This window comes from Typopeltis vanoorti, chromosome 1 (genome assembly GCF_054136105.1).
Source record: "Typopeltis vanoorti isolate ZY-2024b chromosome 1, IOZ_Tvanoo_1.0, whole genome shotgun sequence".
NCBI classification, from domain to species: Eukaryota; Metazoa; Arthropoda; class Arachnida; order Uropygi; family Thelyphonidae; genus Typopeltis; species Typopeltis vanoorti.
In genome coordinates this window covers 14,504,777-14,532,458 of record NC_143549.1, presented here as the reverse complement: position 1 = coordinate 14,532,458, position 27,682 = coordinate 14,504,777, and the positions used below count along the sequence as shown (strand labels likewise).

The 27,682-nt window shown below is 36.8% G+C and overlaps 1 protein-coding gene across 1 annotated transcript in view; it reads left to right on the top strand.

Moving 5' to 3' along the window:
* Vps35 (Vacuolar protein sorting 35) overlaps positions 1–27,682 on the top strand; it is a 377,835-nt gene that overhangs the window by 138,457 nt on the left and 211,696 nt on the right. The window contains exon 6 of the mRNA XM_090412498.1: positions 11,561–11,754. Coding sequence (XP_090268624.1) covers positions 11,561–11,754 — 194 coding nt within the window. The remainder of the gene's footprint in view (positions 1–11,560; positions 11,755–27,682) is intronic.

Here is a 27,682-nt window from a genome sequence, read left to right as displayed (position 1 = left end):
AGAGTTGAGTCTAAGAGAAAGCAAGTGAACAGTGGTGTGCCACAAGTACTTGGTGATAAATATTCAGTTTGCTGACGATGCTACACTGGGAAAAGTGATGGTAAATGAAGGTGATGTAGAGATCCTGCAGGAACTGTTGGAAGTTTATTTTGCACTTGGTTAGACTATAATAAATTTAGTTTAATCCTTTATCCAAGTGTAAGCAAACAAAGTTTGCACCTGAAAATATCTTCAGGACTGAGGTAAGGTGGTGCAACACCAGGCAACTCTGAGCAAAGGCAGACCAAGCTCATAACTCCTTGTCTCAGTATCTCCCATAATGCAAAGCACATCTCCTTGTGGGCATGTATACTGCTATGCATTAAGGGAAGGGTCACCACCCAGACCGGTTTCGACCTTTATTGAGGTCTCGTCAGTGGGAGACAGACCCAGATATCTTCAGTCCTGAAGATATTTTTAGGTGCAAACTTTGTTTTCTTACACTTGGATAAAGGATTAAACTAAATTTATTATACCTGCAGGAACTCTACATCACCTTAGTATGGATAGTTAGGAAGATCTGTTGACATCTATCTGCCTTGGACTACAAAAAAATAAAATAAAAGCATTTGGTGCTATTATTACAACAAGTCAGGACTAGTAGGCTGTTACAGCAGCTTCTTCACATAGGATAGAGAAACTATGTCCAGAATGAAATGGGCGGGTTACATAAGAAGTTGTTACAAGTTTTTAGGATCAGTAGCACTCCTTTGAAACATTCTCTAGACAAGTATAGCTGTATCAGTTTATCAAAAAATCTTGGAGACAGTCACTTTAAGATCAAATTAGTACCTGTAAACTTCTCTTTATCGAACAATATATATTGTGCCAATTAGAACTAGTACTTTGTTACTATTTTAAACTGTTCCTAATATTAACTAACTGTTGGTGTTTGCATACTGTGATACTGTTTTCTGAATATGCTAGGTATAAAATCAGCAAAACATTAGAAATTAAATATTATTTTCTTATTGTCTGGTATTGTGAATTTAACTCTTAAAAGCTTAAGATAACTGTCAGCATATGAGCTTTTTTTAGACATCAACCAGTACATTGTCATCCTTATTTTCTCTGCTCAGTTTTTCATCATCAGCAGTATATAATTATTTCTCTTTCAAATCATTCTGTATATCATTAATGCACAATTTAAATATCAGTGGTAGCTGAAGTGCATATCCCTGCAGCATGCTAGTTCACCTGGTTTCCTATTCTTCTATAAACTACTCTTTGCATCTCACTTACTCCTCTTATCTATATTATCAGGTTCATATTCATCCATATTTTCTTCACTTTATATAACATTTCTCTGCGACATCAAGTCAAATGACTGCAAAATCCAGCAATAACATGTGGTTGTTAGGTCCTTTATCAATCCACCTCAGCTGCCACATTTATTATAAAATGTGAGTTAAATAACTGACACATGGCCTAGCCTTGTCAAAATAGTATCATATTTGTGTAATCATTCCTGAATATTGGCATAACCAGTTTTTTCCACTATAACTACCACTTCTGATGGCAATCAATCTATAATTTATGTCTGTTTTACATGTGCTATATCTTCCCTTTTGTCGTGTGTTCCTTTTTTGTTATTATTATTAACCTTATCTCATACTTGTGTTAATCGATTTTACTTTAATTCTGACTTAGACTGATTACCTTCAAAATCCTATCTTAACGCAAGCTATGGTGTTAGACTCAGAAGGCTATCTAACAACTTGGCCGAATACTTAGAGTAACCACATGTATTGAACTTTCGGACAAAGGGCCTATCTCTTTGTTGGAGACAAATCTTTTGTATTAACTGTCTGGAGTTGTTTCCCATCAGATATTGGCAAATTTATTTGTTCCGCTGCACCAGCCAATATCGTTAGGTTAGGAGGAATCCTTAATCACGGAACTTCTTCCAGAAATTATACAGAGGTGTTTATCTTAACGCTTATCCTTCAGCACCTACTTATCTAAACTAATTACACTCAATGATAATTCTCGTAGACAAGCTTATACGTTGGTTATGCATTACTAAATCACTTAAGGAATTGACAATGTAGATAAGAATATAAATTAAATTACACTTTAAATATTTTCGATATTTCGGCAATGTCATGTTGCCATCTTCAAAAGGAACTTATAAAAAAAGGCACGTCCACGTAGGCACTACAACACAGTAACTGAGAATGAAGTGATGAAGCTGTTGTTCTCCTAAAAGTCCTGATAGTGGACCCTAGTGGACTATGTAGGTGTTCTTGGCCGTTGGGCTGAAGGTCTGCTGATGTAAGTCTCCCAAATTTGGGGCAGTCTCATACAACCAAATTTGTTCAGGTTTGGAGAGTTTCTTAGGGCTGAGGCTGATTCCATGAATAGTCTTTCGAATTTGTATTTGCTACGGTGTATTACTGTAGCTTTCTTCCACCGTATTCTGTGGTATGCATACAGAGCATGGTCTGCAAGGCCAGAATGGTTGTACTTGTGAAACCGGATGTAGTCCTTGTGTTCCGAAATTCTGATATTCGCTGTCCTGCCTGTTTGGCCAAAGTAAGACAGTTTACAGCTACAAGGGACCTGGTATACACCAGGTAGGTCTAGGGGAAGTGGTTGGTCTTCAGTGGAGCGGATACCGATTGCCAATTTTCTGTATGGTCTGTAACAGGAGGTCAAGTCATGTTTGTTTAAGATTTTGGTAATTTTTTCCGAGGTGCCTCGGATGTAGGGAATGGTGATGGATTTAGAGTAATCCTTGTTGTGGAGGGGGGGGGGGTGTGGTTTGTAGGTTTTAATATTTTTTGGATTTTTTTTGGGGGTGGGGGGGCTACAAATTATAGTCCAATTTCAGACTCTGGAGTTGTGGATAAGCTTTTAGAGAATTTGGTCAAGGTTAAAATCTAGAATTTTAGTGATATCAGGATGGGTTTGTTAAAGGGAAGTTATATTTTTTATGTATTCCTGTATTACAACAGGGTGACAAATGCATCCATTGGCTGAGAAAGTGTTGAGGATGAGATTTAGTTCAGTGTTTAGGGCCATATCATTAGAACAGATTAGTTTAGCCCTGTTGTATAGTGTTTTCACCACTCCATATTGTTGTGAAGGGTGGTGGTATTGTTGGTGAATGTATCTGCCTGTATGGGTGGGTTTTATATAAACTGAGAAAACCAAGGTTTCATGAGGCTGGCGGGTGACTAGTATGTCTAGGTAAGGGAGGCTGTTGTTTTCCTCTTTTTCCAGGGTGAACTTGATTCTGGGATGGTAGTGGTTTAAGTGTGTTGAGAAGGAGCGGAGTGTATCAGAGCCAAATAGCGAACACATCATCAACATAGCGAAGCCATATGGTTGGTTTTTGTGGGGAAGAGGATAAGGCTTTTTCTTCAAAGGTCTCCATAAAGAAATTGGCCAAGGGTGTGAAGAGTGGTTAACCCATGGCTGTCCCCTCTATTTGTTTGTAGAATTTTCCCTGCCAAACGAAATAGCCTGAGTTCATTGTGAACGGAAATAGGGCTGAGATATCAGGAGAAAATTTAGCTTGGATTAGCTCTAAAGTTTCCTTGAGTGGGACATTTTTGAATAAGGAGGAGATGTCAAAGCTGACCATTATGATGTCAGTATGTTGGAATGTAAGGTTTTCTATGCAGGCTTTGAAGTGGGCTGAGTTTTTTTTGTGTGATGGTGTGTTGCCAGTATAGTGTGTGAGTGCTTTGGCCAAATGTTTAGCTAATTTGTATGTAGGGGGAATCAGTGCCATTCACTATGGGATGTAATGGCACATTTTCTTTATGTATTTTTGGGAGTCCATAAATACAGGGGAGGGGGTATAAAGTTAAACGGTTTTAATCTGTTAGTAACTTCTACAGTCCAAGAAGTGACTTTCTTAAGGAGCGTGTGAAGTTTTTTGATTTGTAAGTTGGTGGGATTGTATTCGATAGGTAGGTAAGTAGCCCGATCTAATAGAAGAGCATTAAGCTTACCTGTGTAGTCCTTTTGGTTAAGTACTACAGTTGCATTTCCCTTATCCACTTTGGTGATAACTATTTCTTTATTATTCCTCATTCCCTGCAGAGCTTTATATTCCTTGTTGGATATGTTGGTTTTTAGTGGTCTTGCTTTGGAGAGGACACAAGCTACATCCAGTCTTACACTGTTGGCAATTTGATTCAGAAGGTGGCGGATTCCGCGCATTTGATCTGGATCATAATATCCTCACTAGGTATTTTTCTAGGAGCAATGGCGAAGTTGTGGCCACATGAAAACGCATTGAGTGCTTCAGGGTGACTGAAGAAAGGTTGATTACCATGTTGGTAGAAAGTTTTGGATTGATGGTAGTTTTTTCATTTTTCAAATTTTTTGATCTGTCGACCTTGTATTTTTTCAAATTCTTTTTCTGTTGTGGACACAAGACGTCATGTAAAATTGACTAAAGCTCGTAATTTAAAGTGCACCAAAACTCTTCTTCAAGAGCACGAATAACTTTGTTAATGTCAGCTAAGAGAAACCGCGTGGTGGCAATTTGTTCCCGAAGCAAAGCGTAGCTGGTGTGATTATAGATACGGAGAGCTTTTTGTGAAACAAATTGGTGCTTGAATTTTACACAATTTGGGATTACCTGATTACTCTCCAAACCTCAACAAATTTGATTGTATGAGACTGCCCCAAATTTGGAAGGCTTATATCAGCAGGCCTTCTGCCCAATGGTCAAGAACACCTACATAGCCCGCTAGGGGCACCATTAGGATTTTTTGGAGAACAATAGCTTCATCACGTCATTCTCAGTTACTGGGCATGTAGTGCCTACATGCACGTGCCTTTTTGTAAGTTCCTTTTGAAGATGGCAACGTGACGTTGCCAAAATATCGGAAATATTTATTAAAGTGTAATTTAATTTATATTCTTATCTACGTTGTCAATTCCTTAAGTGATTTAAGTAATACACTTGATGATGCTTGCAATCATGGCCTATATATTCAATTATACCCCGCATTAACATCCGAATTTTATGAGTGATGAGTTGAATTCAGGCACAGGCTATTTTTAGGTTAAAACATAAAGCACATTTTATTAAGATCACTAACTTGTACATAGTTACATTCATTCTCACTATTGGATTAAAGTCAGACTCAGGTGAGAAGCTATTATTGATAATTAGAACTTAATTGAAAATCTAACATAAGCTCCTTCACAATTTCACTCAATTGACTGTACAATATACATATTATCAAATTCTAATCTTCACAATTTATCCTATCAAGCTATGTCACAAGTTACAAATCTTGATTATCACACTATACCCAATTCACAATCTGAGACAAAGTTATCGATAGAGCTACACCTTTGCGCTAGTTAACTGATCACTAAAAGTGATTAGTTAACGTTAATCACTAAAAGTTCCTTACTAGAATGTCTGTTCACAATTAATACTTAACTGCAATTCACACTTCTTTCACAGCATGTTTCTCTATTAACGTAAATGAGAATAAAACAGTACTTTAACAAGATAGTCCACATTCTGCATACAGTGCTAGGTTCTTCTTCCTTGAAAACTGGGTCTGGGACATTGCAGAATTACCTTTACACACGTAGTCATACATGGCGTTCGTCTTGTCTGCCCCTTCAGTGTGGCTGGTGATCTGTCCATGCTGGTCTGATTCCGTTGCCAGTTGTTCTATTCCATATCACCGTCTCAGCGGTCACGTGCACGGGAACTTCGGCTGCCAATATTGAACATCTACGGGCTATCCTGTATCCATCATGAGGCGAGATAGAGCCGCTCATACACGAATGGGCAGGTCAAAAGCCAAACAGTCAAGACATGAGCAAGGGCGAAAAGTGACGATCAAAAAGCCAAGAAAAGTCCTCTGCAAGGGGAGCAAACCCTTTTTATTTCGCACCCTTAGCACCCTCTTTTCTTTTATGAATCTTTGCCTGACACTCATCTTCCTTTCCCGCTAATCCATCCAGGTCACTGCATCTCCTTAGGTTTAACTCTTCTGCAAATTCGAGCATGAGCCGCTTTCCGATAATTTACACTATCGCAATGCTCGCCCAAGCACCTTGAACTCTAGATTACATACGTTTCGCATAGAACGTATTATGGTCGTTACAACTTGCTAAAACATAATTCTTTACACAGAAAAACTTGACATAATGGATTTACGCCTTGTATCTTTACATAAAATATTCGTTCTATATACTCTTTTCACAATCAGTATCTATACTAAAGCTCAAGTATCTCTTAATTGTTTTCTAATTCCTGTTCAATCCAGAATAAAATCGCAAAATTATAGAATTTCCTATTCACGATTCAACACATGGACTACAACCCAAAGACTTGCAACCTTGAGCTGTTCTTGACTGTAGCAAAGCACATGTCCTTGCAGACGTACTTTGCTACAGTCCTGAAGATATTTTCAGGCGCAAATGTTGTTTGCTCACACTTGGATAAAGTTCCCGTGCACGTGACCGCTGAGACGGTGATATGGAATAGAACAACTGGCAACGGAATCAGACCAGCATGGACAGATCACCAGCCACACTGAAGGGGCAGACAAGACGAACGCCATGTATGACTACGTGTGTAAAGGTAATTCTGCAATGTCCCAGACCCAGTTTTCAAGGAAGAAGAACCTAGCACTGTATGCAGAATGTGGACTATCTTGTTAAAGTACTGTTTTATTCTCATTTACGTTAATAGAGACACATGCTGTGAAAGAAGTGTGAATTGCAGTTAAGTATTAATTGTGAATTGCAGTTAAAGTATTAAACTAAATTTATTATAGTCTAACCAAGTGCAAAATAAACTTCCAACGTCTTTCTCTAAATCCAGAGTAATTTAATAATAAGGTGGTACACCAGTTGGCAACTCATATAGGTAAATATGACCTCTCTATTGCTTCTGCCGTAGTGACACCACCTCTGGGTCTACATCCCACTGAAGAGACCTCAATAAAGGTCGAAACCGGTCTGGGTAGTGGCTCTCCCCTCAATGCATAGCATTATGCATCTCTGCAAGGACATGTGCTTTGCATGGTGGGAGATACTGAGACAAGGAGTTATGAGAGCTTGGTCTACCTTTGCTCTGAGTTGCCAACAGTTGCACCACCTTACTACAGTCCTGAAGATATTTTCAGGTGCAAATGTTGTTTGCTCACACTTGGATAAAGGATTAAACTAAATTTATTATAGTCTAACCAAGTACAAAATAAACTTCCAAAAAAAAAAAATTAAAATTCTTCCATTTTATCCTCTTTCCTACACATGGCACTCATGTGCTATAGATCGTGTGACCTTGCATGTGGGTCAGATTACACACGTAACTGCATGGTTTGAGGACATGAATGTCACCACACTTGACTGATCTCAACAGATCCCTGATCTCAATCCTATTGCACAACTGTGCGATAACTGGAACATTGGGTGAGGTGAAAGGACGTCTTCCTACAAACAGCCAGGACCTCATTACATGCATATAGGAAAAATGGTCCAAAATTCCCATTTATCGCTATTGTTAGTGTATGGAAAGTATGCCCGATAGAACTGTTGCAGAAACTGCAGCAAAAGCAGGCCCTTTCTGTTATTAAGGTGTGTTCCATGGCTGTTTGTTTCTCACACTATCATGTCCATTGACTTCTTAGAAAGAAGTCCATGGACACCATAGCATGAGACGTCCTTTCACCTCACCCAATACTCTAGTTATCGCATAATGGTCCTATTTTCCTGTTTGTTCAATAGGATTGAGATCAGGCCGCCACACTTGGTCAATCAAATGTGGTGGCATTCATGTCCATAAACCATTCTGTTACAGCAGCAGCCTTATGACATGGTGCATTATCTTGCTGAAAGAGACAGTGGTTTAGAAACACCATAAAGTGGGAAGTATTGCATTCTTTAGTATGTTCAGATACCTCTTGGAGTTCAATGTTCATGGCATCACAGAGATCCAAAGAAAAATCAGAACTACATGGTTGATGCAGGAAGTTAAAGAGGCAGTGAAAAGAAGAAAGCATATCAAAAGTTCCTGGCAAATAAGTCAGCTTGTGCTCTTAGAGAATACAGAGACAAAAGTAAGAAAGCCAAACACTATGTAAAACTAGCTAAAGTCATGGGAGGACTTTGGTAAGAACATAGAAAATAAATATCAAGAAGGTGGCAAGATATTCTAGAGGTTGTTTAAGAAGATCAAAAACGGAGTTAAGAGTGCTGTAAAAGGATTTGGTGATGATCAAGGTGACATTCAAGCTGGAGAAAAAGATATCCTTGAAGTATGGAGTAATTTCATTTAAAAATTGCTAAATGAAACAAGCAGTGATGAGAGCACAGTGGTAAAAAAAAAAACACTAACCAGGCATGCAGTCAGGAATGCATATCCATACTTGAAGTAGAAAAAGCCTGAAATGTGGAAAAGCAGCAGGATTAGATGATATTTGACCAGAAATGCTCAAGTATGGAGGTATAAAAGTCTTACAGTAGCTACACTGCATAGTTCAGAAAGCCTGGACAGAGGAAAAAATTCCAGATGATTGGAGTAGAGCTCTCATAGTACCCATATATAAAAAGGGAAATAAAACCGAATGTGAGAATTACAGAGGTATTTCTCTACCGAGTGTTCCTGGTAAGATTTATGCAAGTATACTTGAGAAATGATTGAGAAGGATTGTGGAAGAGCAGCTTGAAGAACAAGCTGGATTCAGGCCAAATCGAGGCTGTCAGGATCAGATTTTCAGTTTATGACAGATAGTTGAGAAATCATGGGAATATAACAAAGATCTGTATTTAAGTTTTTGTAGATCTGGAAAAGGCATATGATAAGATGAAAAGAGAGAAGCTATTCAATACACTATAGTTATATGGTGTTAATGGGACATTCCTGGAAGCTGTATAAGGAGAATGTGAGGAGGGTAGGATACATTTGAGGCACATAAGCTGGTAAGAAGTATTACCAGATCAGTTTGGGTGAGATTGTTCATAGAATAGGTAGGATAAGAGGCCATCCCTGAGGGGAAATAAGGAGTAGGATTTTGCATGGAGAATTATTATTACGTGACGCTCCAAAGGGTCTGATTACTCATCGAGGGAGGACACCTATTTCACAGCTCTCTCCACCATTCCTCAATCCACCAATTACAATGAACTGCAACTACCATCATTATCTACACCAACACTATCTACTGCCTACTACTAGTATTTTCACAGACAATCATAAACATCCATGCCCATGGCTGGATTTGAACCAGCAGCCTTTTAGCTTGAGAGCAGATATGCTAACAACTTGGCCAACAGGCTGGCCAATTGTGGGTGATTGAAATACATTGAAAGTGCAATATGGCAGCAGGATCTTCATGATGATTCTTTAAATTCCATTTAATGGTCTGATAACATCATTTTTGTTGATTATATAGTTACAGTACATAACTAGAACTTTTAATTGTTGAAAAAGATTTGCTATTTACAAAGTAAATTATACTTAATAAAGTATACACCTAACCCTCTATTTACTTAAATTAAACAATTTTGGTTTTGCACAGTTGAAAAAGTGCTACTTGCTTCAATATTGGAATATCATGAGTTGGCATAATAAATGAATATGCCTATAGATGACACTTGTGCAAAAATTCTAAATAAGTTTTAACATGTTTTCCCTTCATTTTTATAGTTACATTAAAAAATGCTTCAAATTTTTATTTTACATGGTACAATTTTGGTCTAATTAGGTTTAAGAACAAAAAAAAGTGTGTGTGATAATAAAGTGGTATGCAGGTGTCCTATACTTATTATGAGTTTTGTTTTCATTGGTAGTTCTACTGTATTATTTATTAATTTAAACTGTTTAAACATTTGTTTAATTATAAATTATTTAAATAAAAATTTTTATTTTATAGTGCATTTTGTTCCTACCACTTCTGGTTAATAATACCGTAATGAAATTTACCTTGTAAGTACAGTGTTATATGACATACAGTGCCTTACAAAATGCCTAAAGCAAGTTTTGGCAGTATGGGCATGCAACTGGCTTGTCATGTGCTGAGCACATTCTTGGACGAATTTCTTGTTTTGTCTCTGTTTTGAAGGTTTTGGACCTTCATCCTTTTTTTTTTTTCTTTTATTGTGCCTCATTCATTATCCTCTTAAGTTTTTGTTTTGTATCTATACATTTATTTATTAAATTTATTTTAAAACAATACATATTTAATTAATTCTTGTAGATAGGCTTATATGTTGGTAACACATGACTATTAAATTATTTAAGGAATTTACAACGTATACTGGAATATTAATTAAAAGAAACTTTAATCAATACCTCCTATATTTCGGCAACGTCACATTGCCATTTTCATAGGGACATACAACAATGACACATGCACGCAGGCACTATAAAAAGCAAATGAAGCAGAAGAGAGAAAACTACTGTTGTTCCTAGAGTCCTAAAGGTGAACCCCAGCAGGCTATATTGGGTTGTCTTGGCTGTTGGACTGAAGTTCTCAAGATGCGAGTTTTTGGACAAAGACTACATCCGGTTTCACCAGTACAGCCACTCTGGGCTTGCAGGCCATGCTCTGGATACCCACCACAGAATACATTGGAAGAAAGCAACGTTAATACACCACAGCAAATTTAAATAGGAGCGATTGTTCGTGGAATCTTATGCACCCAAATTCCCAAATTTGGGTGCATGAGACTGCCCCAAATTTGGGAAGCTTGCATCTTGAGAACTTCAGCCCAACAGCCAAGACAACCCAATATAGCCTGCTAGGGGGCACCTTTAGAACTCTATGAACAACAGTAGTTTTCTCTCTTCTGCTTCATTTGCTCTTTATAGTGCCTGCGTGCATGTGTCATTGTTGTATGTTCCTATGAAAATGGCAATGTGACGTTGCCTAAATATAGGAGGTATTGATTAAAGTTTCTTTTAATTAATTTCCAGTATTTCCAGTATGCGTTGTAAATTCCTTAAATAATTTAATAGTCACATATTTAATTAAGTATTACAGAACCCATCCCCTTGTTTCTTACACAAGTGTTAGCCTTAATTTACATGATTTTCATTTGCACAGTACTTTGGTCGTACCAATCTACTGTGTAAATCAAGATACACAAACAAAAGTTTGTACATAAAGTATCTTCATATTACATTGGAGTGCTATATTGGAGAAAAGTGATTTCTCATTAGATTTCTTAGTATTCCATAATGCATTTCCTTTCAGATGTTTGTAATGCATAACAATATGCTCATCTGTAAAGAAGTGTACATTATGGGATAATAGAAAATTTGATATGTCATCTCACAAATAGCTTAGCCATGAGGACACTTCACCTGCAAACTTGTTTATGCTTGGGTAAAGGATTAAAACAAGTATATAATTTCTTGTCTCATATAATTTATATAGAACTGTGTGGTTAGCAAAAATTAAATTCATTTTTTTTGTCTTAATTTTTTTCTGCTTTTGCAGTTAATAACATTTTTATTCTTTTTAGAAAATGAAAAGTACTAATTAGAGAATGGTCTAAATACAGTGTTGTGGTTTATTATTTTAAGGTGGTTTTGCCTGGCATATTGGAACAAGTAGTGAGCTGTCGTGATCCCATTGCACAAGAATATTTGATGGAATGCATTATCCAAGTATTTCCTGATGAATTCCATCTTCAGACACTACATAACTTTCTTAAAGCTTGTGCCGAACTTCATCAAAATGTGAATGTGAAGAACATCATTATATCTTTGATTGATAGGTATGTGTATTCATTAAACATATAATAATGTTAATTTAATTGGCTGTCAATTTTTAGGTATCTAATATGAAATTATATATATGTATATCTGCTGTGTGTGTGTGTGTGAGTATTGAGGAGACAGGAGATTTGCAAATAGAAATGGCTGCTTTTATTTTTCTATAGTTAGTGGTCTTGTTGCTGCTGTTCTTTTGAGTGCTTTCATCAGGGAAATTTATTATTATTATATGGGTATCTCCATATAGTCAGAAGACTCATCGCTGGAGATCCAAACTATCAAAACAATATCTATCATACCTCTTCTTGAACTCATTTACAGATGAAGCACTCACAACTGAGTCATGCAACACATTCCATTCATTCACCACTCTCCAAGCAAAAAATCTAATTCCCACACCCTTGTTAACCACACTTTTCCTTAATTTCCAGGGATGACCTCTTGTTCTTCCATCACTATCACACAGCTGAAATATTTCCCTTGCATTAATTTTATAAAAACCTTTAAGTAATTTAAATGTTTCTGTCATATCTCCTCTTCTCTGCCTATCAACCAACCTCTGTAATCCACAAGCTCTCAGTCTATTGATGTAGGGAGCATTTTTTACATCACTCACCAACTTAGTCACTCTCCTCTGAACCCTCTCCACAACCTCCTCATCTCCAAGGAATCCAGGTGACCAGACTTGTGTACAGTAATCCAAATGTGGAAGTATCTATGCCTTATAAAGAGGAAGAATAAGCTCTTTATCTCTGGATGTTAGTGTGTTCTTCAATAACCAAGTAATCCTATGTGCTATCTTGGACACCTTAGCAATGTGTCCCCTGAACTTCATCTCCCTATCCACCAACAACACCCCCTAAGTCCCTAGCCTCATCAATCTCTTGGAGTACTGTTCCATCAATGTAGTGCACAGCTGGTAATCTTTTAATCCCAAAATGCATAACTTTACACTTTTCCAGATTGAACTGACACCCATTACCCTTTGCCCATTTTACCAGCTTATTGAAATCATCCTGCAAACTCTCGACATCGGCTTGATTTCTTATTGCGCTTCCCAACATTGCATCGTCAGCAAATATCTGAACATCTCCCTTCAAACCTTCAAATCATTTCCTATATCATTTATGTACAAATTAAACAACGGCCCAAGCACAGAGCCCTGAGGCACACCACTGGTCACCTGCTTCATCCTGGACTCTGCTCCTCCATTCACTATTTTCTGGTATCGCTCCATAAGCCATTCTCTTATCCATAACACCAGTTTAGTATCCATCCCCATTTGTTCTAATTTGCACAACAGTATTTGATGGGATATCCTGTCGAAATCCTTTGCAAAATCCAGAAGTATCACTGTGTAGCTATTCCCCTTGTCCAACTCAGATGTCACTCTATTATAAAAAGTTAATAAATTGCTAAGGCAGGACAGACCTTTAACAAAACCAAGTTGGCCCTTATAGAGTATCATATTCTGATCTATCCAATCCTGAATTCTGACCTTAACCAACTTTTCCAGCACTTTTACCACCACTCCTGAGAAGGTAATTGGTCTGTAATTTACAACCGCAGTCTTGGAGCCTCCTTTATGCAACGGAACTATTTTGCCTTCCTTCCACTCCCTGGGGACCATACCAGAGTTAAAACTCAAGTTAAAAATAACCAATACTCAGTTTAAAACACAAGAGTTAATAATGTTTGCCAATGAGCTGTTTCTGAATAGCTGCCATAAGCCAAGCACTGGGAAAGCAGTTCTTGGCTCTTATGAGTTTTTTTTTTTTTTTTTTTTTTGAAGGTGAAGTTGGTAAAACAGAGGAATAACTGGTTGCAGCTGGTTGGGTGATGCATCCAGATTTTATTAAATAATTGTTGGACAAGGTTATCTGTTAGAGGTGTGTTATCTAAGGAGGAAGATTCCTTGAAATTTCCTCTTTTATTAATACAAAAGACCTCCAGGAGTCAAGAATTCATTGAGGAAGGCCATATATCACTCATACCATGTCATACCTTCTTGAATTCATTCATGCTATCTGTACACAACCCCTAAAGGCTAGTCATTTTTGTCATACACCACTCTTGAGAGAAAATTCTAGCTCTCATTTTTTTCCCACCCTTCTTAAAATGAAAAATTGTGTTTACCAGTACCGTGTCTGACCCATCCAGAAGGGTGTAGGTTTATCATGTCATTTCGCTTTCTCTGAGTGCTAATATCTGCAGTCCATAAATTTTTAATCTCGCCTCATAATTTACATCCAACACTCCTGATATCATCTTTAACACTCCTTTACTCCCTCTCCACTATATCTATCATTTTGGAAACCAGACTATATCTGCACACAGTAGTCCATCCATCCATCCATCTTTGGACATCAATAGATGCCATATGGTCACTCATATGCTTGGAGATATGCTACACCACTTCTCTCCATGTGGTCCTGTTGTATGCTTTTATGGAGGCTTCAACTTTCTGAAGATCAGTCACTCCACACACCATCCATCCATCTCATTGACAGTCTATCCCTTCCACTTTTTTCCAGAAATTTTACCTTCTATTACTGTTTTGAGAATTTCTCCATCCATCCATTCTTGCATCATGTCCAAAGTATTTCAACTTTCTTCTGTCAATATCCTTAAAGAGCCTTATTTTTAGCACCCATCCAGTTGTCTGCCTTTCATATATGATATCTACAACATACTTTCTGTAAGGGGATGCTTAAGGGTCAAAGCTGTATAACTGAGAGGAGACCTCCACATAGCCTTTAAAGGAATGTGGAGAACTGACCAGGGCTTCTGACCTAATGTCCAATCCTCGCCTTCTCGTGGTGCACCCTGTTGGGTATCTACTTGGATACTGAACGAACGAGGATGGGCTGGCAATTTGGGATTTAGCCAACCAAATTGTATTCTTATTGGTTAAACCAAAATAAAAAATGATGGTACGGCATGATAAAATTTCATGCCGGCTGGGGCGTTGCCTGGTTAAACAACGCCCCCGTTGTTTTCGCCAGGGAACCAGGGCGAACAGCGAAAAGTCAGCTACGGGAACAAATCTGAAAACAAACCCCAACTCAACATCACCAGAGTTAAAGATCGGTACTATCAACATAAGAAGCCTGAATGGCAAAGAAATGGAGCTAGCTGAGGAATTAGATAAGTACCAGATCGACATAATAGGGGTGACTGAAACAAAAAAGACAAAAACTGGTGAGAGCTTTTTGAGCAATAAATACAAAATGTTATATTCAGGCAATCACAATCAAGGAAAAGGAGTATCCATAGTATTCAACACAAAATACGAGGCTAATCTTCTTGAATGGCAGTCACTCTCAAGTAGAGTAAAGTGAGCAAATATGAGAATAGGGAACTGGACAATGAGACTTATTTGTGCCTATGGTCCCACAGAAGGTTCTAAGGTAGAAGTGGAGGAATTTTTTGAGGCTTTAGAAAAAGCAACTGACACAATGAAAAAGGAAAAGTTGGTCCTTGTTGGGGATCTAAATAGCAAAGTAGGAAATAATTGTCAGACATACAAAAATATTTTGGAAAAATTTGGAGAAAAGAGCAAAGCTAATAATAATGGCAAATATCTGTTGGATTTCTGCTCAGGACATGGACTGGTTATTACTAACACCATGTTTCAACATAAAAATGTGCACAAATTCACATGGAGAGAAGAGGCAAGGAATAAGAAAAGTCTCATTGACTATGTTATTGTAGGACTTTGGTGCAGGACACCAGAGTGTACAGAGGATTTGAAATTGGAAGCGATCGCTATTTAGTCTTGAGCAGGATAAAATTGAATTTCATATTGAAAAGAATAACAGGTAAGAAAGTTTTAAAGCGAATAAAAGTTGAGCAGCTCTCAGATGTGAACTGTAGACTAAAATACACAAAGATTATTGAAGAAAAAATGAAAGCGTTTGAGAACAGGAATCAAACCTTGGAGATTCAGTGGCAAACTCTAAAGAAAACATTGATTGATTCAGCCAGAGAGGCATGTGGTGAGGTTGTCTGCAAGGATAAAAAAAATCAGAACTCCCTGGTGGACACAGGAAGTTAAAGAGGCAGTGAAGGAAAAGAAGAAAGCATATCAAAAGTTCCTGTCAAATAAGTCAGCTTGTGCTCTTAGAGAATATAGAGACAAATGCAAGAATGCTAAATACTGTGTAAAACTAGCTAAACAGAAGTCATGGGAGGACTTTGGCAAGAATATAGAAAATAAATATCAAGAAGGTGACAAAATATTCTGGAGGTTGTTGAAGAAGCTTAGGAATGGAGGAAAGAGTGCTGTAAAAGGAGTTAGAGATGATAAAGGTGACATGAAAATGGGAGAAATGGATATCCTTGAAGTATGGAGTAATTACTTTGAAAAACTGCTAAATGAAACAAGCAGTGATGACAGCATAGTGGTAAAAAAACACTGACCAGGCATGCAGTCAGGAATACATATCCATACTTGAAGTAGAAAAAGCCATCAAAGGCTTGAAATGTGGAAAGGCAGCAGGAGTAGATGATATTCGACCAGAAATGCTGAAGTATGGTGGTATAAGAGTCTTACAGTGGCTGCACTGCATAGTTCAGAAAGCCTGGACAGAGGGCCGAATTCCCAATGATTGGAGTAGAGCTCTCATAGTACCCATATATAAAAAGGGAAATAAAACTGAATGTGAGAATTAGAGGTGTTTCCCTACTGAGTGTTCCTGGCAAGATCTATGCAAGTATACTTGAGAAACGGTTGAGAAGAATTGTGGAAGAAAAGCTTGGTGAACAACAAGCTGGATTCAGGCCAAATAGAAGCTGTCAGTATCAGATCTTCCCTTTATGACAAATAGTCAAGAAAGCATGGGAATATAACAGAGATCTGTATTTAAGTTTTGTCGATTTGGAAAAGGTATATGACAAGGTGCCAAGAGAGAAGCTATTCAGTATGCTACAGTTATATGGTGTCAATGGGGCATTATATCAAGCAATACTTGGTCTTTATTTGAGTTGTAAGTCAGCAGTTAGAATTGAAGGAAGTACAGGAAGATGGTTTAATGTTAAATCTGGTGTGAGACAAGGATGTACATTATCCACTCTGTTATTCATTATCTATATGGATCACATTATGAAGGAAAGTGGTATTAAACATATCAAAATTGGAGATGTTAATGTCGGCTCTTTGCTTTATGCGGATAATGTTATACTTCTAAATAAATCCACTACAACTCTGCAAGATTCTCTGACTAAATTGAATAGCTGTTGTAATAGATATGGTATGAAGGTCAGCAATAAAAAGACAAAGACAATGAAAATAGGCAGAATCATTGAAAATGTCAACTGTGTTGTGAATGGAGATCCTGTGGAACATTTCAGCTACTTAGACACAATTTTTACTGATGATGGTAAATTAAATATAGAAATAGACAACAGAATCAGCAAAGCTGGTATGGTAGGAAGTCAATTGAATAAATTCATATGGAATAAGAGAGAAATTAGCCGGAAACACTAAATTAGCTATATACAAGACAGTGTTCAAACCAGTTTTAACTTATTGATCTGAGAGCTGGGTCAGGAAGTAAAACACTTGACCACAGACTAGAGACCGCAGATATGAGAGTCCTGAGAAAGATTAGAGGCGTGAACAGATGGCATCAATGGCAATATCATATTAAAAATGACGATATTAGGAAAGAACTTGACATTGTCAGCATCCAGGAATGTGTTAGCAGAGCTAATCTCAGGTGGTATGGTCACTTAAACAGAATGGGCAAGGAAAGATTAGCAAAACAAGTAATCTCTGCATGGTTGGCAGGAAAATGACCCAGTGGAAGACCAATATATAGGTGGATTGATACGGTACAAAGTGCCTTAGATGATAGAAATATAAGATCTGATAATGTTGGAGTCTTGACAAGTAACAGACTAATTTGGAGGAAAATTGTAGATAGGAAGTTAGTAATGATCTAATTTTTTTCATGTAGTACTATCATATACTGTACACCCCCTTGAGGGTACATAGCAGGAATTTGATGATGATGACTTTCTGTAACACATCTCAAAACCAGATATCCTTTTCCTATCTAACTTCTTTAGGTTCCAAGTCTCACATCCATAAGCCACTGTTGAAAAAATAGCTACATCCAAAATCTTTGTAAAGGATTTTGCCTTGTAAATGCCATAACTTTGTAAAGAGGCAAAATAACTTCCTTATTCTTATGTTTTTCTCAGAGTTTGTTTCAGCATTGCAATTATCATCTGAATCGTGTTTGCAATTTTTACTAACCACTGAATTTCAGTTTAGCTTGTCTCAAATTGTTTTAGATAAAGTTGGCAAAATGGAGGAATAACTGATTGCACCTCCATGATCCCTAGTGACAGTATCTTGTAGCATAATCCTTCCAATATAATTAGTCAATATCTCATGCCAAAGTGCATAACTTCACAGTTATTGATGCTGAATCAACAGTCATTTGCACATGCCCACAATTCCAGCTTCTTCGAATCATTCAGCAGGCACTGCATGTCAGTCATATTCCTGATTACCCTGTCAATCCTTGCATCATCATCAAGAAATAACTGTATGTCACCTTCAAATCCTTCCCAGAGTGATTAAGACTCGCATTCCTTCATATACCACTTTTTAGTGTCACTCATCCATTCTCTATATCAAAACTAGTAATTTATAATGCACTCTCACATTTTCTAACCTTATGCAGCCTTCTATGCTGAATCCTGTCAAAAGCTTTGGAAAAGTCCTAAAATATCATGGGGTATCCATTTCTCTTGTGTAATTCACTCATCACATTATAAAATATGAACAATTACTCAGACATGACCTTCCCTTAGCAAACTTATGTGTTTATTGCAAAATATAGATTGTGTCAGTTTATTTCTGTATGTGAGATGTTATCAACTTTTCCAAACGTCTTCACCACCACCACCACCACCACCACCATCCTAGAGGTACTGATAAGTTAGGTTAGTATAGATGCCTATTAGTAGACACTTTCAGTACAGACAACTTTGCACCACACTTGTGTGATGGGATTATCATATATTCTTTCCACTCTTGTGGAATCTTCCCTGTGCTGAGACTTAAATTATACAGAAAGTTGAAGGGGATAGTAGGTTCAACTCAACACACTTAGCATCTGTGGTGATATCTCATTAGTCTCTATTATCGAATGCATATTCAGTTTATACAACATTCCTAGCACCTAACTTGTGCAACACAGAGCTGAATTCTTCCTCCAGTGTAGCATTGAGCTCAGTGTTGCATACACAGAGTTGATAGCTTTCAGCAAAATAGGCACTCATTAATTGAACAGTATTAATGGGAGCACCATGTGAAGGTGAGGATTGTGTACAGGTTAGAAGCCTTAAACTGTTCTCCACATTCCTTAAAAGCTGTGCGAAGGTCTCTCTCAGTTAACTGGCTTTGATCCTTGATACCATCTTCCATCATAAAGATGTATAAGGTTGGTCGATTGGTAGAACCTCTGTTACTAATAGCTTAAGCAAGTTTGAGCACGGTTAGTAGTTGAACGGGGTTCAATTGTTCGATGCTGTTGGGACACTTTCCCTCGATGAGTCTTAGGACTCCCTGGAGGTGTCACATAATAATAATAATAGTATATTCAAATGGAGACAAAACACAGGAAATCAGGAAAATGTCATTGACTATGTTATTGGTGATAGCAATATCATCATTCAGGTTCAGGATACTAGAGTACAGAGGGTTCAAAATTTGAAGTAATTATCATTTAGTTTTAAGTAAGATAAAAATAAATATCACATTGAAAAGAAACGATATATAAGAATTTTTAAAAAGATTGAAATTTTAAAAAATGCTTGACTCAATACAGAGAGAGCAATTAGACTGATAAATGACCCATCTCTTATCAACTCGCTCTCACATAGACGTTTGGTCTCTGCAATTTGTATATTCTATATTTCCATGGGAATTGTTCATCTGAAACAGCATCAATAATTCTCCCATTCCATACTAAGCCCATCGGAACACATACAGCTGCTGCCCAACATCTTTTCACAACCTTGAAACCAACAGAAAGTTTCTTTTCCTCCTCCTTCAATACTGCTACTGCTGTACTATGGAACAGTCTTTCCCCTGACGTATTTCCCAAGGAATACAACATACAGGCTTTTAAATCAAATGTAAACAAGTTTTTCATTTCCCAACACACTACCCATATACAGTACTGACGTACTATAGGTTGACCAGCCAATGGCTCCAACATAAAAAAAAAAGAGGATAATTGTGATGTTAAAATGAACATTGACATGTAAGGATATGGATGTGTTTTTTGCCTCTTTACAAGTCCTTGATATGACTGCACCTGGACTACTGTGTACAGACTTGTCTCCTGGGTTCCAAAGGGATAAACAAACTGTGTAAAGGCTGCAAAGAAAGTAGCAGAGCTGATATTGAAATTATGGAATGTGAATTACAAGGATAGATTGAGAGTATGTGGTTTGCAGATACTGGCAGACAGAAAAAAAAGGACTATATATAGAGAGATCTATAAACTTCTGAGAGGACGTTATTGGATATTGGTTGATAAAATTTTTCATCATATGGAAAATTGAGATAGGATAAGGAGATATCTGGTAAGTTAGGTTTGTGTGCAGTTAAGAAAGGGGTAAGAGGAGTTTTTTTTCTCTCAAAGAGCTGTGAACGAGTAAAACAGCTTGCTTCAAGTAGAGTGCATATACTCGGTGTAAGAGAAGATATTACAGCTGGTGTGGGTGATGTATGGCATCCCTTAATGAGTCCTTGACTCACTCGCGGTCTAATAATAATAAACTTGTGAGAAGTCTTCAGCAAGAATATAGAAGATAAATATCAGGAAGGTGGCAGATGTTTTGGAAGGTATCAAAAAATTGAAGAAAGATTATTGTAAAAGAAATCCAAGATGATAAAGGTGACATGAAAAACTGAAGATTATTCTAGAGTTATGGAATAATTACTTTGAAACACTGTTAAATGAAAAAAAAAAAAGCAGTGACAGAAGTAGTAGAAAATATTCAAGAGGAAAGCAAACAGGAATATGTATATTTGAAGTAGGAAAAGCCATTAGAAACCTGAAATGTGGAAAGGTAGCTCGAATAGATTAATTTATTATGATTATTATCTGAAACCTGCTGGGAGTCAAGGACTCATTGAGGGAGGCTATAAATCGTCCAAACCAGCTGTTAAATTCATTCACACTATGCACTATCCCTGAAGGAAAATATTCGAATCACTCACTGCTCTGTGAGAGAAAAAAATTTGTATAATACCCCTTTCTTCACTGCGAACAAACTTAATTCCATGGATGATTCCGTGTTCTCTCCCCACCTTCTATATAATGAAAAATTTTCATCAGACAATGTCCTATAACACCCATTTAGAAGTTTATAGACCTCTGTCTCTCATATCTTATCTCTCATTTCTCCTGTTAACCAGAATCTGCAATCCACATACTCATAGTCTGTCCTCGTAATCTCAATCCAATAATCCAGATATAATCTTTAACTCTTCTTTGCATACTTTCCACAGCTTCTTTATCCCCTTGGATCTCAGGAGACCAAATCTATGCACAGTAATCCTGATGAGATCTTATCAAGACCTTATAAAGAAGCAAAACGACATCTTTATGCTTACATGTCTAGAATTCCTTTCAATATCGCAACTATTCTCTGAGTTTTAGTTATAACTTTTGCTATCATCAACATCAAATTCCTGATATATACCCTCAAGCAGTGTACAGGATATGATAGTACTACATGAAAAATTTACATCATTACTAACTTCCTATCTAAAATTTTCCTCCAAATCAGTCTGTTACCTGTCAAGACTCTAATATTATCAGATCTTATATTTCTGTCGTCTAAGGCACATCAGTGTATCAATCCACCTATATCTTGGTCTTCCTCTGGATCTTTTTCCCACCAGCCTGGCAGAGAACACTTGTTTTGATAATCTTTCCTCTCCCATTAGCTCTGCTAATCTCATGCATTAGCAGAGCTAATCTGAGATTAGCTCTGCTAATGCATTCCTGGATGCTGAGAATGTCAAGTTCTTTCCTAATATCCTTGTTTTTAATATGATATTGCCATTGAATTGATGTCATCTGTTCATGCCATTAATCTTTCTCAGAACTCTCATATCTGTGGTCTCTAGTCTGGTCAAGTGTTTTGCTACTGGCCCAACTCTCAGATTCATTAGTTAAAATTGGTTTGAACACTGTCTTGTATACAGCTAATTTAGTGTGAGGTTTAATACCACTTTCCTCCATAATATGATCCATATAGATAATGAATAACAGAGGAGATAATGTACATCCTTGTCTGACACCAGATTTAAAATTAAACCACCTTCCTGTACTTCCGTCAATTCTAACTGCTGACTTACAACTCAAATAAAGACTGATATTGCTGTATAATGCTCCATTGTGCCATATAATTATAGCGTTTTGAATAGCTTCTCTCTTGGCACCTTGTCATATGCCTTTTCCAGATCTAAAAAACTCAAATACAGATCTTTGTTATATTCCCATGGTTTCTCAACTATCTCTCATAAACTGAAAATCTGATCCTAGCAGCCTCTATTTGACCTGAATCCAGCTTGTTCTTCACCAAGCTTCTCTTCCACAATCCTTCTCTGCCGTTTCTCAAGTATATGCATATATCTTACCAGGAACACTCAGTAATGAAATACCTCTGTAATTCTCACATTCGGTTTTATTTCCCTTTTTTATATATGGATACTATGAGAGCTCTACTCCAGTCATCTGGAATTCATCCTTCTGTCCAGGCCTTCTGAACTATGCAGTGCAGCCACTGTAAGACATTTATACCTCCATACGTGTGCATTTCTGGTCGAATATCATCTACTCCTGCTGCCTTCCCACATTTAAGGCTTTTGATGGCTTTTTCTACTTCAAGTATGGATATGTATTCCTGACTGCATGCTTGGTCAATGTTTTTTACCACTGTGCTGTCATCACTGCTTGTTTCATTTAGCAGTTTTTCAAAGTGATTACTCCATACTTCAAGGAATATCGTTTTCTCCTGTTTTCATGTCACCCTTATCATCTCTAATTCCTTTTATAGCACTCTTTCCTCCATTTCTGAGCTTCTTCAATAACCTCCAGAATATCTTGCCAACTTCTTGACATTTATTTTCTATGTTCTTATCAGTCTTCCCATGACTTTTGTTTAGCTAGTTTTACAGAGTGTTTAGCTTTCTTACATTTGTCTCTATATTCTCTAAGAGCACAAACTGACTTATTTGCCAGGAACTTCTGATATGTTTTCTTCTTTTCCTTAACTACCTCTTTAACTTCCTGTGACCACCATGGAGTTCTGATTTTTTTTATCACCACCTTATTCCTCTCTGGCTAAATCAATCAATGTTTTCTTCATGGCTTGTTAATTAATCTCTAAGGTTTGTTTTCTATTTTCAAACTCTTTCATTTTTTCTTGAATAATGTTTATGTATTTTAGTCTACAGTTCACATCTGAGAGTTGCTCAACTTTTATTCGTTTTAAAACTTTCTTACATGTTCTTTTCAATATAAAATTCAATTTTATCCTGCTCAAGACCAAATGATGATCACTTCCAATTTCAAATCCTCTGTACACTGTAGTGTCCTGCACGAGGAAGAAAACATCTATCAACAATAACATAGTCAACGAGACTTTTCTTATTCCCTGTCTCTTCTCCAACCATGAAGTTGTGCACGTTTTTATGTTGGAACATTGTGTTAGTTATAACCATGTCCTGAGAAGAAATTCAACAGGTATTTGCCATTATTATTATTAGTTTGCTCTTTTCACCAAATTTTCCCAAAATATTTTTGTATGTCTGACAATCTCTGAAGGTACTTAGTAGAAGAACCTTCTGTGGGACCATAGGCACAAATAAGTCTCATTGTCCATCCCCATTCTGATATTTGCTCACATCACTATACTTGAAATTGCCTGCTATTCAAGACGATTAGCCTCGTATTTAGTGTTGAATACTATGACTACCCCCTTGTTTTTCTTGATTGTCATTGCCTGAATATAACATTTTATATTTATTGCTCAGAAAGATCTCATCAATTTTTTTTCTTTCTTTGTTTCAGTCACCCCTATTTTGTCAATCTGGTACTTTTCCAATTCCTCAGCTAGCTCCATTTCTTTGCCATTCAGGCTTCTTATGTTGATAGTACCAATCTTGACGAAAACAATGGGGGCCTTGTTTAACCAAGTGATGCCCCAGCCGACATGAAATTTTGTCATGTTGTACCATCATTTGATATTTTGGTTTAAGCCATTAAGAATACAATTTGGTTGGCTGAATCCCAAATTGCCATACCATCCTCGTTCGTTCAGTATACAGGTAGATACCTAACAGGGGGCACCACAAGAAGGTGAGTATTGGACATTAGGTCAGAAGCCCTGGTTGGTTCTCTGCATTCCTTTAAAGGTGGAGGTCTCCTCTCAGTTATGTAGCTTTGACCCTTAAGCACCCCAACTTTTATAATGTGACCTTTAAACTTCAAACATCCACCTTTACATTAAGAACCCCCGTCTCATTTTCTTGTAGCATAACCTCACTTATATAATATGCTGCTGGAAACCTAATCATGCCAAAGTGCATAACTTTAAACTTATTCACATTAAACTAATATCCATTTTTTTTGCCCAAATTTCCATCCTATTCAACTCATTTTAAAACTGCTGAATATCAGTAGCATCCCTGATTGTCCTGTTTATCTTTATGTCATCAGCAAGCAATTGCACATCTCCTGTTAGATCCTTCCTAATGTCATTAATATGTGGATTTGAACAATGATGGCTCAAGGAATTAACCCCTGATTTACACCACTGGTCACATTAAATCTTGAAGATTCATGCCCATCTTATATATCTTTCTGATATCTGTCTGTCTGCCACCCACTGATCCAAGTTAAGAGTTTATATTCCAATCCCATATTCTCTAGTTTTCTCAACAGTATTTTATATGGTATCCTATCAAATGTCTTAGTAAAATTCAATATTATCATAGTGTACCCATTCCCTTTATCCAACTCAGTCATAACATTGTTTTAAAGTATGAGCAAGTTGCTAAAACATGACCTTCCTTTAGTAGACCCATGCTGCTTTTTTGCACAAGTTCACATGGAGAAAAGACACAAGAAATAAAAACCTCTTTGACTATGTTATTGTTGATTGTGATATCTTCATGCTCGTTCAGGATATACGAGTGTGCAGAAGATATGAAATTGGAAGTGACCTTTACTTAGTACTAAACAGGATAAAAATGGATATCACATCGAAAAGAATAGTATGTGAGAAAGTTTTAAGAAGAGTTAAGGTTGAGCAGCTTTTACAAGTAAATTATAGACACGACTATACAAACATTATGGATGCTTTTCGATGTTTTATGCTCAATTAGTTGTTTACTTAAATCTGTCCTTTCTTACCTAAAACCTTATATAATCAAAATCCTACCGGCTGCTCTATTGCTATATATTCACCTTTCGTTATTTATTCTTTCTTCTCTTACTTTAATCTTATTCTTATATCTAGGATTGTTTCCTCTTCTGATACTGGCGAATTTATATTTTGCTGTGCCAGCCAGTATCCTATAGTAGAAAAGATCCTTACTCAGGGAGACAATACTAGATTCTTAGCTTTCTTACACAATATCTTATTTAAACTGCCGTATTGATTATTGTAGTCGTGACCTAAATTTATATTTATATTCACTCTCTAAATCCTTCCCACCAAAATAGGTTCTATTTTTATAAGTGGTAAGTTGGAATTGTAATCAGGCATGACTCAGGTTCAGGTAAATATGACATGTTTATTGGAATATCTAAAACACAATACAAAATTCATACACTCAATTATGCTCAATACTAAATACAACTGAAACTAAGAGACTAACACATTCTAAACTAATTAAATCTTATAAGGCATGCTAAATGCAGTAACTGCACATTGGGATATAGATAGCAGTTGATATGAAGTTAAGCTAAATTCCTTTCAGTAGTATCACTTGTAAGAGAAAACTAACAAACATTCTAATGTTACCGACACACTAAAGTCTGCTATTCTTATTGCATTAAGTTAATCCTATCACATACAAAATTACAAAAGATCTCTTCCAAACAATTCTTCTTACTCTCAAAGGAGGTTAACTTTCTAAATAGAGACTGTCTACAGAGTTCTTTAGAATACATTTCTTAATTTTACATTCGTAAACAATCTTCTCTCTTCTAATGAACTTTCACACAAAATTAGAGTACTTGCACCTTACCGAGCTTTTTCCACGTCGTTCTGCACCACATGTGTGTCTGGATACTTCTCATCTATTGGCTGTCCATACGGCAACGTAGGGATTACGCTATCTTCATTCCTTCTGCAGAAAACGGACTCAAATCTTTGCATTTCAGGAACAACTTGATGGGACTTTTCAGCGACGGCTTGATTCTGCTAGGACTGCAATTTTTACCTTCAGCTTTGCATAGAATCCTACTTCATTTTAAGAATGCTCGCAGTCTGACATCTTATCACAGACTTCGCCCTCCTCCCCCTTACGCGAAACTGTCCGCTAACTTCGAACCACCAAAACAGGAAAACGTTATGACCAGAGAGAGTCCTGATATGGGCTCAATTCCCTTATATTCTTCTATAGAGTGCCCTCTTTTCTCAGTCCCCTTTTTTGCACACGGCCCTTATCTTTTCACCCCCTTTGGGTTCATCCTTCGCTTTTACAACGCTGTTATACTTGGATTCACGGAATACATGGCAACGTAATTTTCCGAGTAAGCTATAGCCGCTAGCATTACGCTATACACATGTAGCTTTATGCCTTCTAGGAATTATTACTTAGCAACTTTTTAAATGACTCGCAGTAAATTTTACATAGCTTAAGTAAGGCTTAAATTTAAATCAGATTATCTCTCTTTTCAGACATACTTAAAAATGAAATCTTAATATAATCACATCAGCTTAAATATAAGGCACTTGAAATAAAGAATACAAATTTTACTTAAAGTGAAGAAGTTTCACTTTTAATTACAGCTGATGTGTAGGTATTTCTATTTGTCAGCAAGTTTTATATGTTAGATTCCAAATGAATGATTTTTTTTCCAAGATTCCTTCATTTAGGATCTAACAAAAGAGACCCAAAGGAAGTTCAAGGTCCAGGTGGATTGATTTGGTCAAAAGTGTCTTAGGAGCACAAAAATGTTAGATATGACAATATTGGAGTGCTCACAAGTAATAGATTGATGATGCTTTTTGCAGAGTATAGCTTGTGTGTCAACCCATTTCTTCATGCAAGTTCTTACCAACTTCTCTTAATCTTCACTACCACACCAAAGATACCGATAGGTCCGTAGATACATCAGTTTTTGCACTGCCCTTGTACGGTGGAACTATCATACCTTAGCTGATACTCAAGTTATACATGCGTGTGAAAGATCTAGCCAATTCAGCTGAATATTTCTTTAGCAAACCTCTGATATTCCATCTATCCCTATTGACAGATTCTTATCCATGTTATGCACAGGTTAGGCAGTGCTGAACGCAAATTGTAAGTAGTTATATATGTGATAATTCTAAACAAGAGTGTACATCAAGTGTCTGTTTATATAGGTAAAATGAGATAATGGAAATTGTTATTGAATTAAGGTTACCCAAGGTATGCCTTATTGTCAGTTAATGTATATATATGATGGTAGGATATTATAGATTGTGAATTAGCTTTAAAGGAAGGAAATTGGAACTAAGTTTGAATTAGGAAGAATTGAGAATAGCAAAAGAATTGTAATGAAATTGTATATATATGTTAATGTGAATCATACTGTAAATATTCCTTTTTGATTTAAATTGTTTGCGAAAAACATTGGATTGATTCTGTCAATGCGCTATCCTAAAAATTTCAAACCT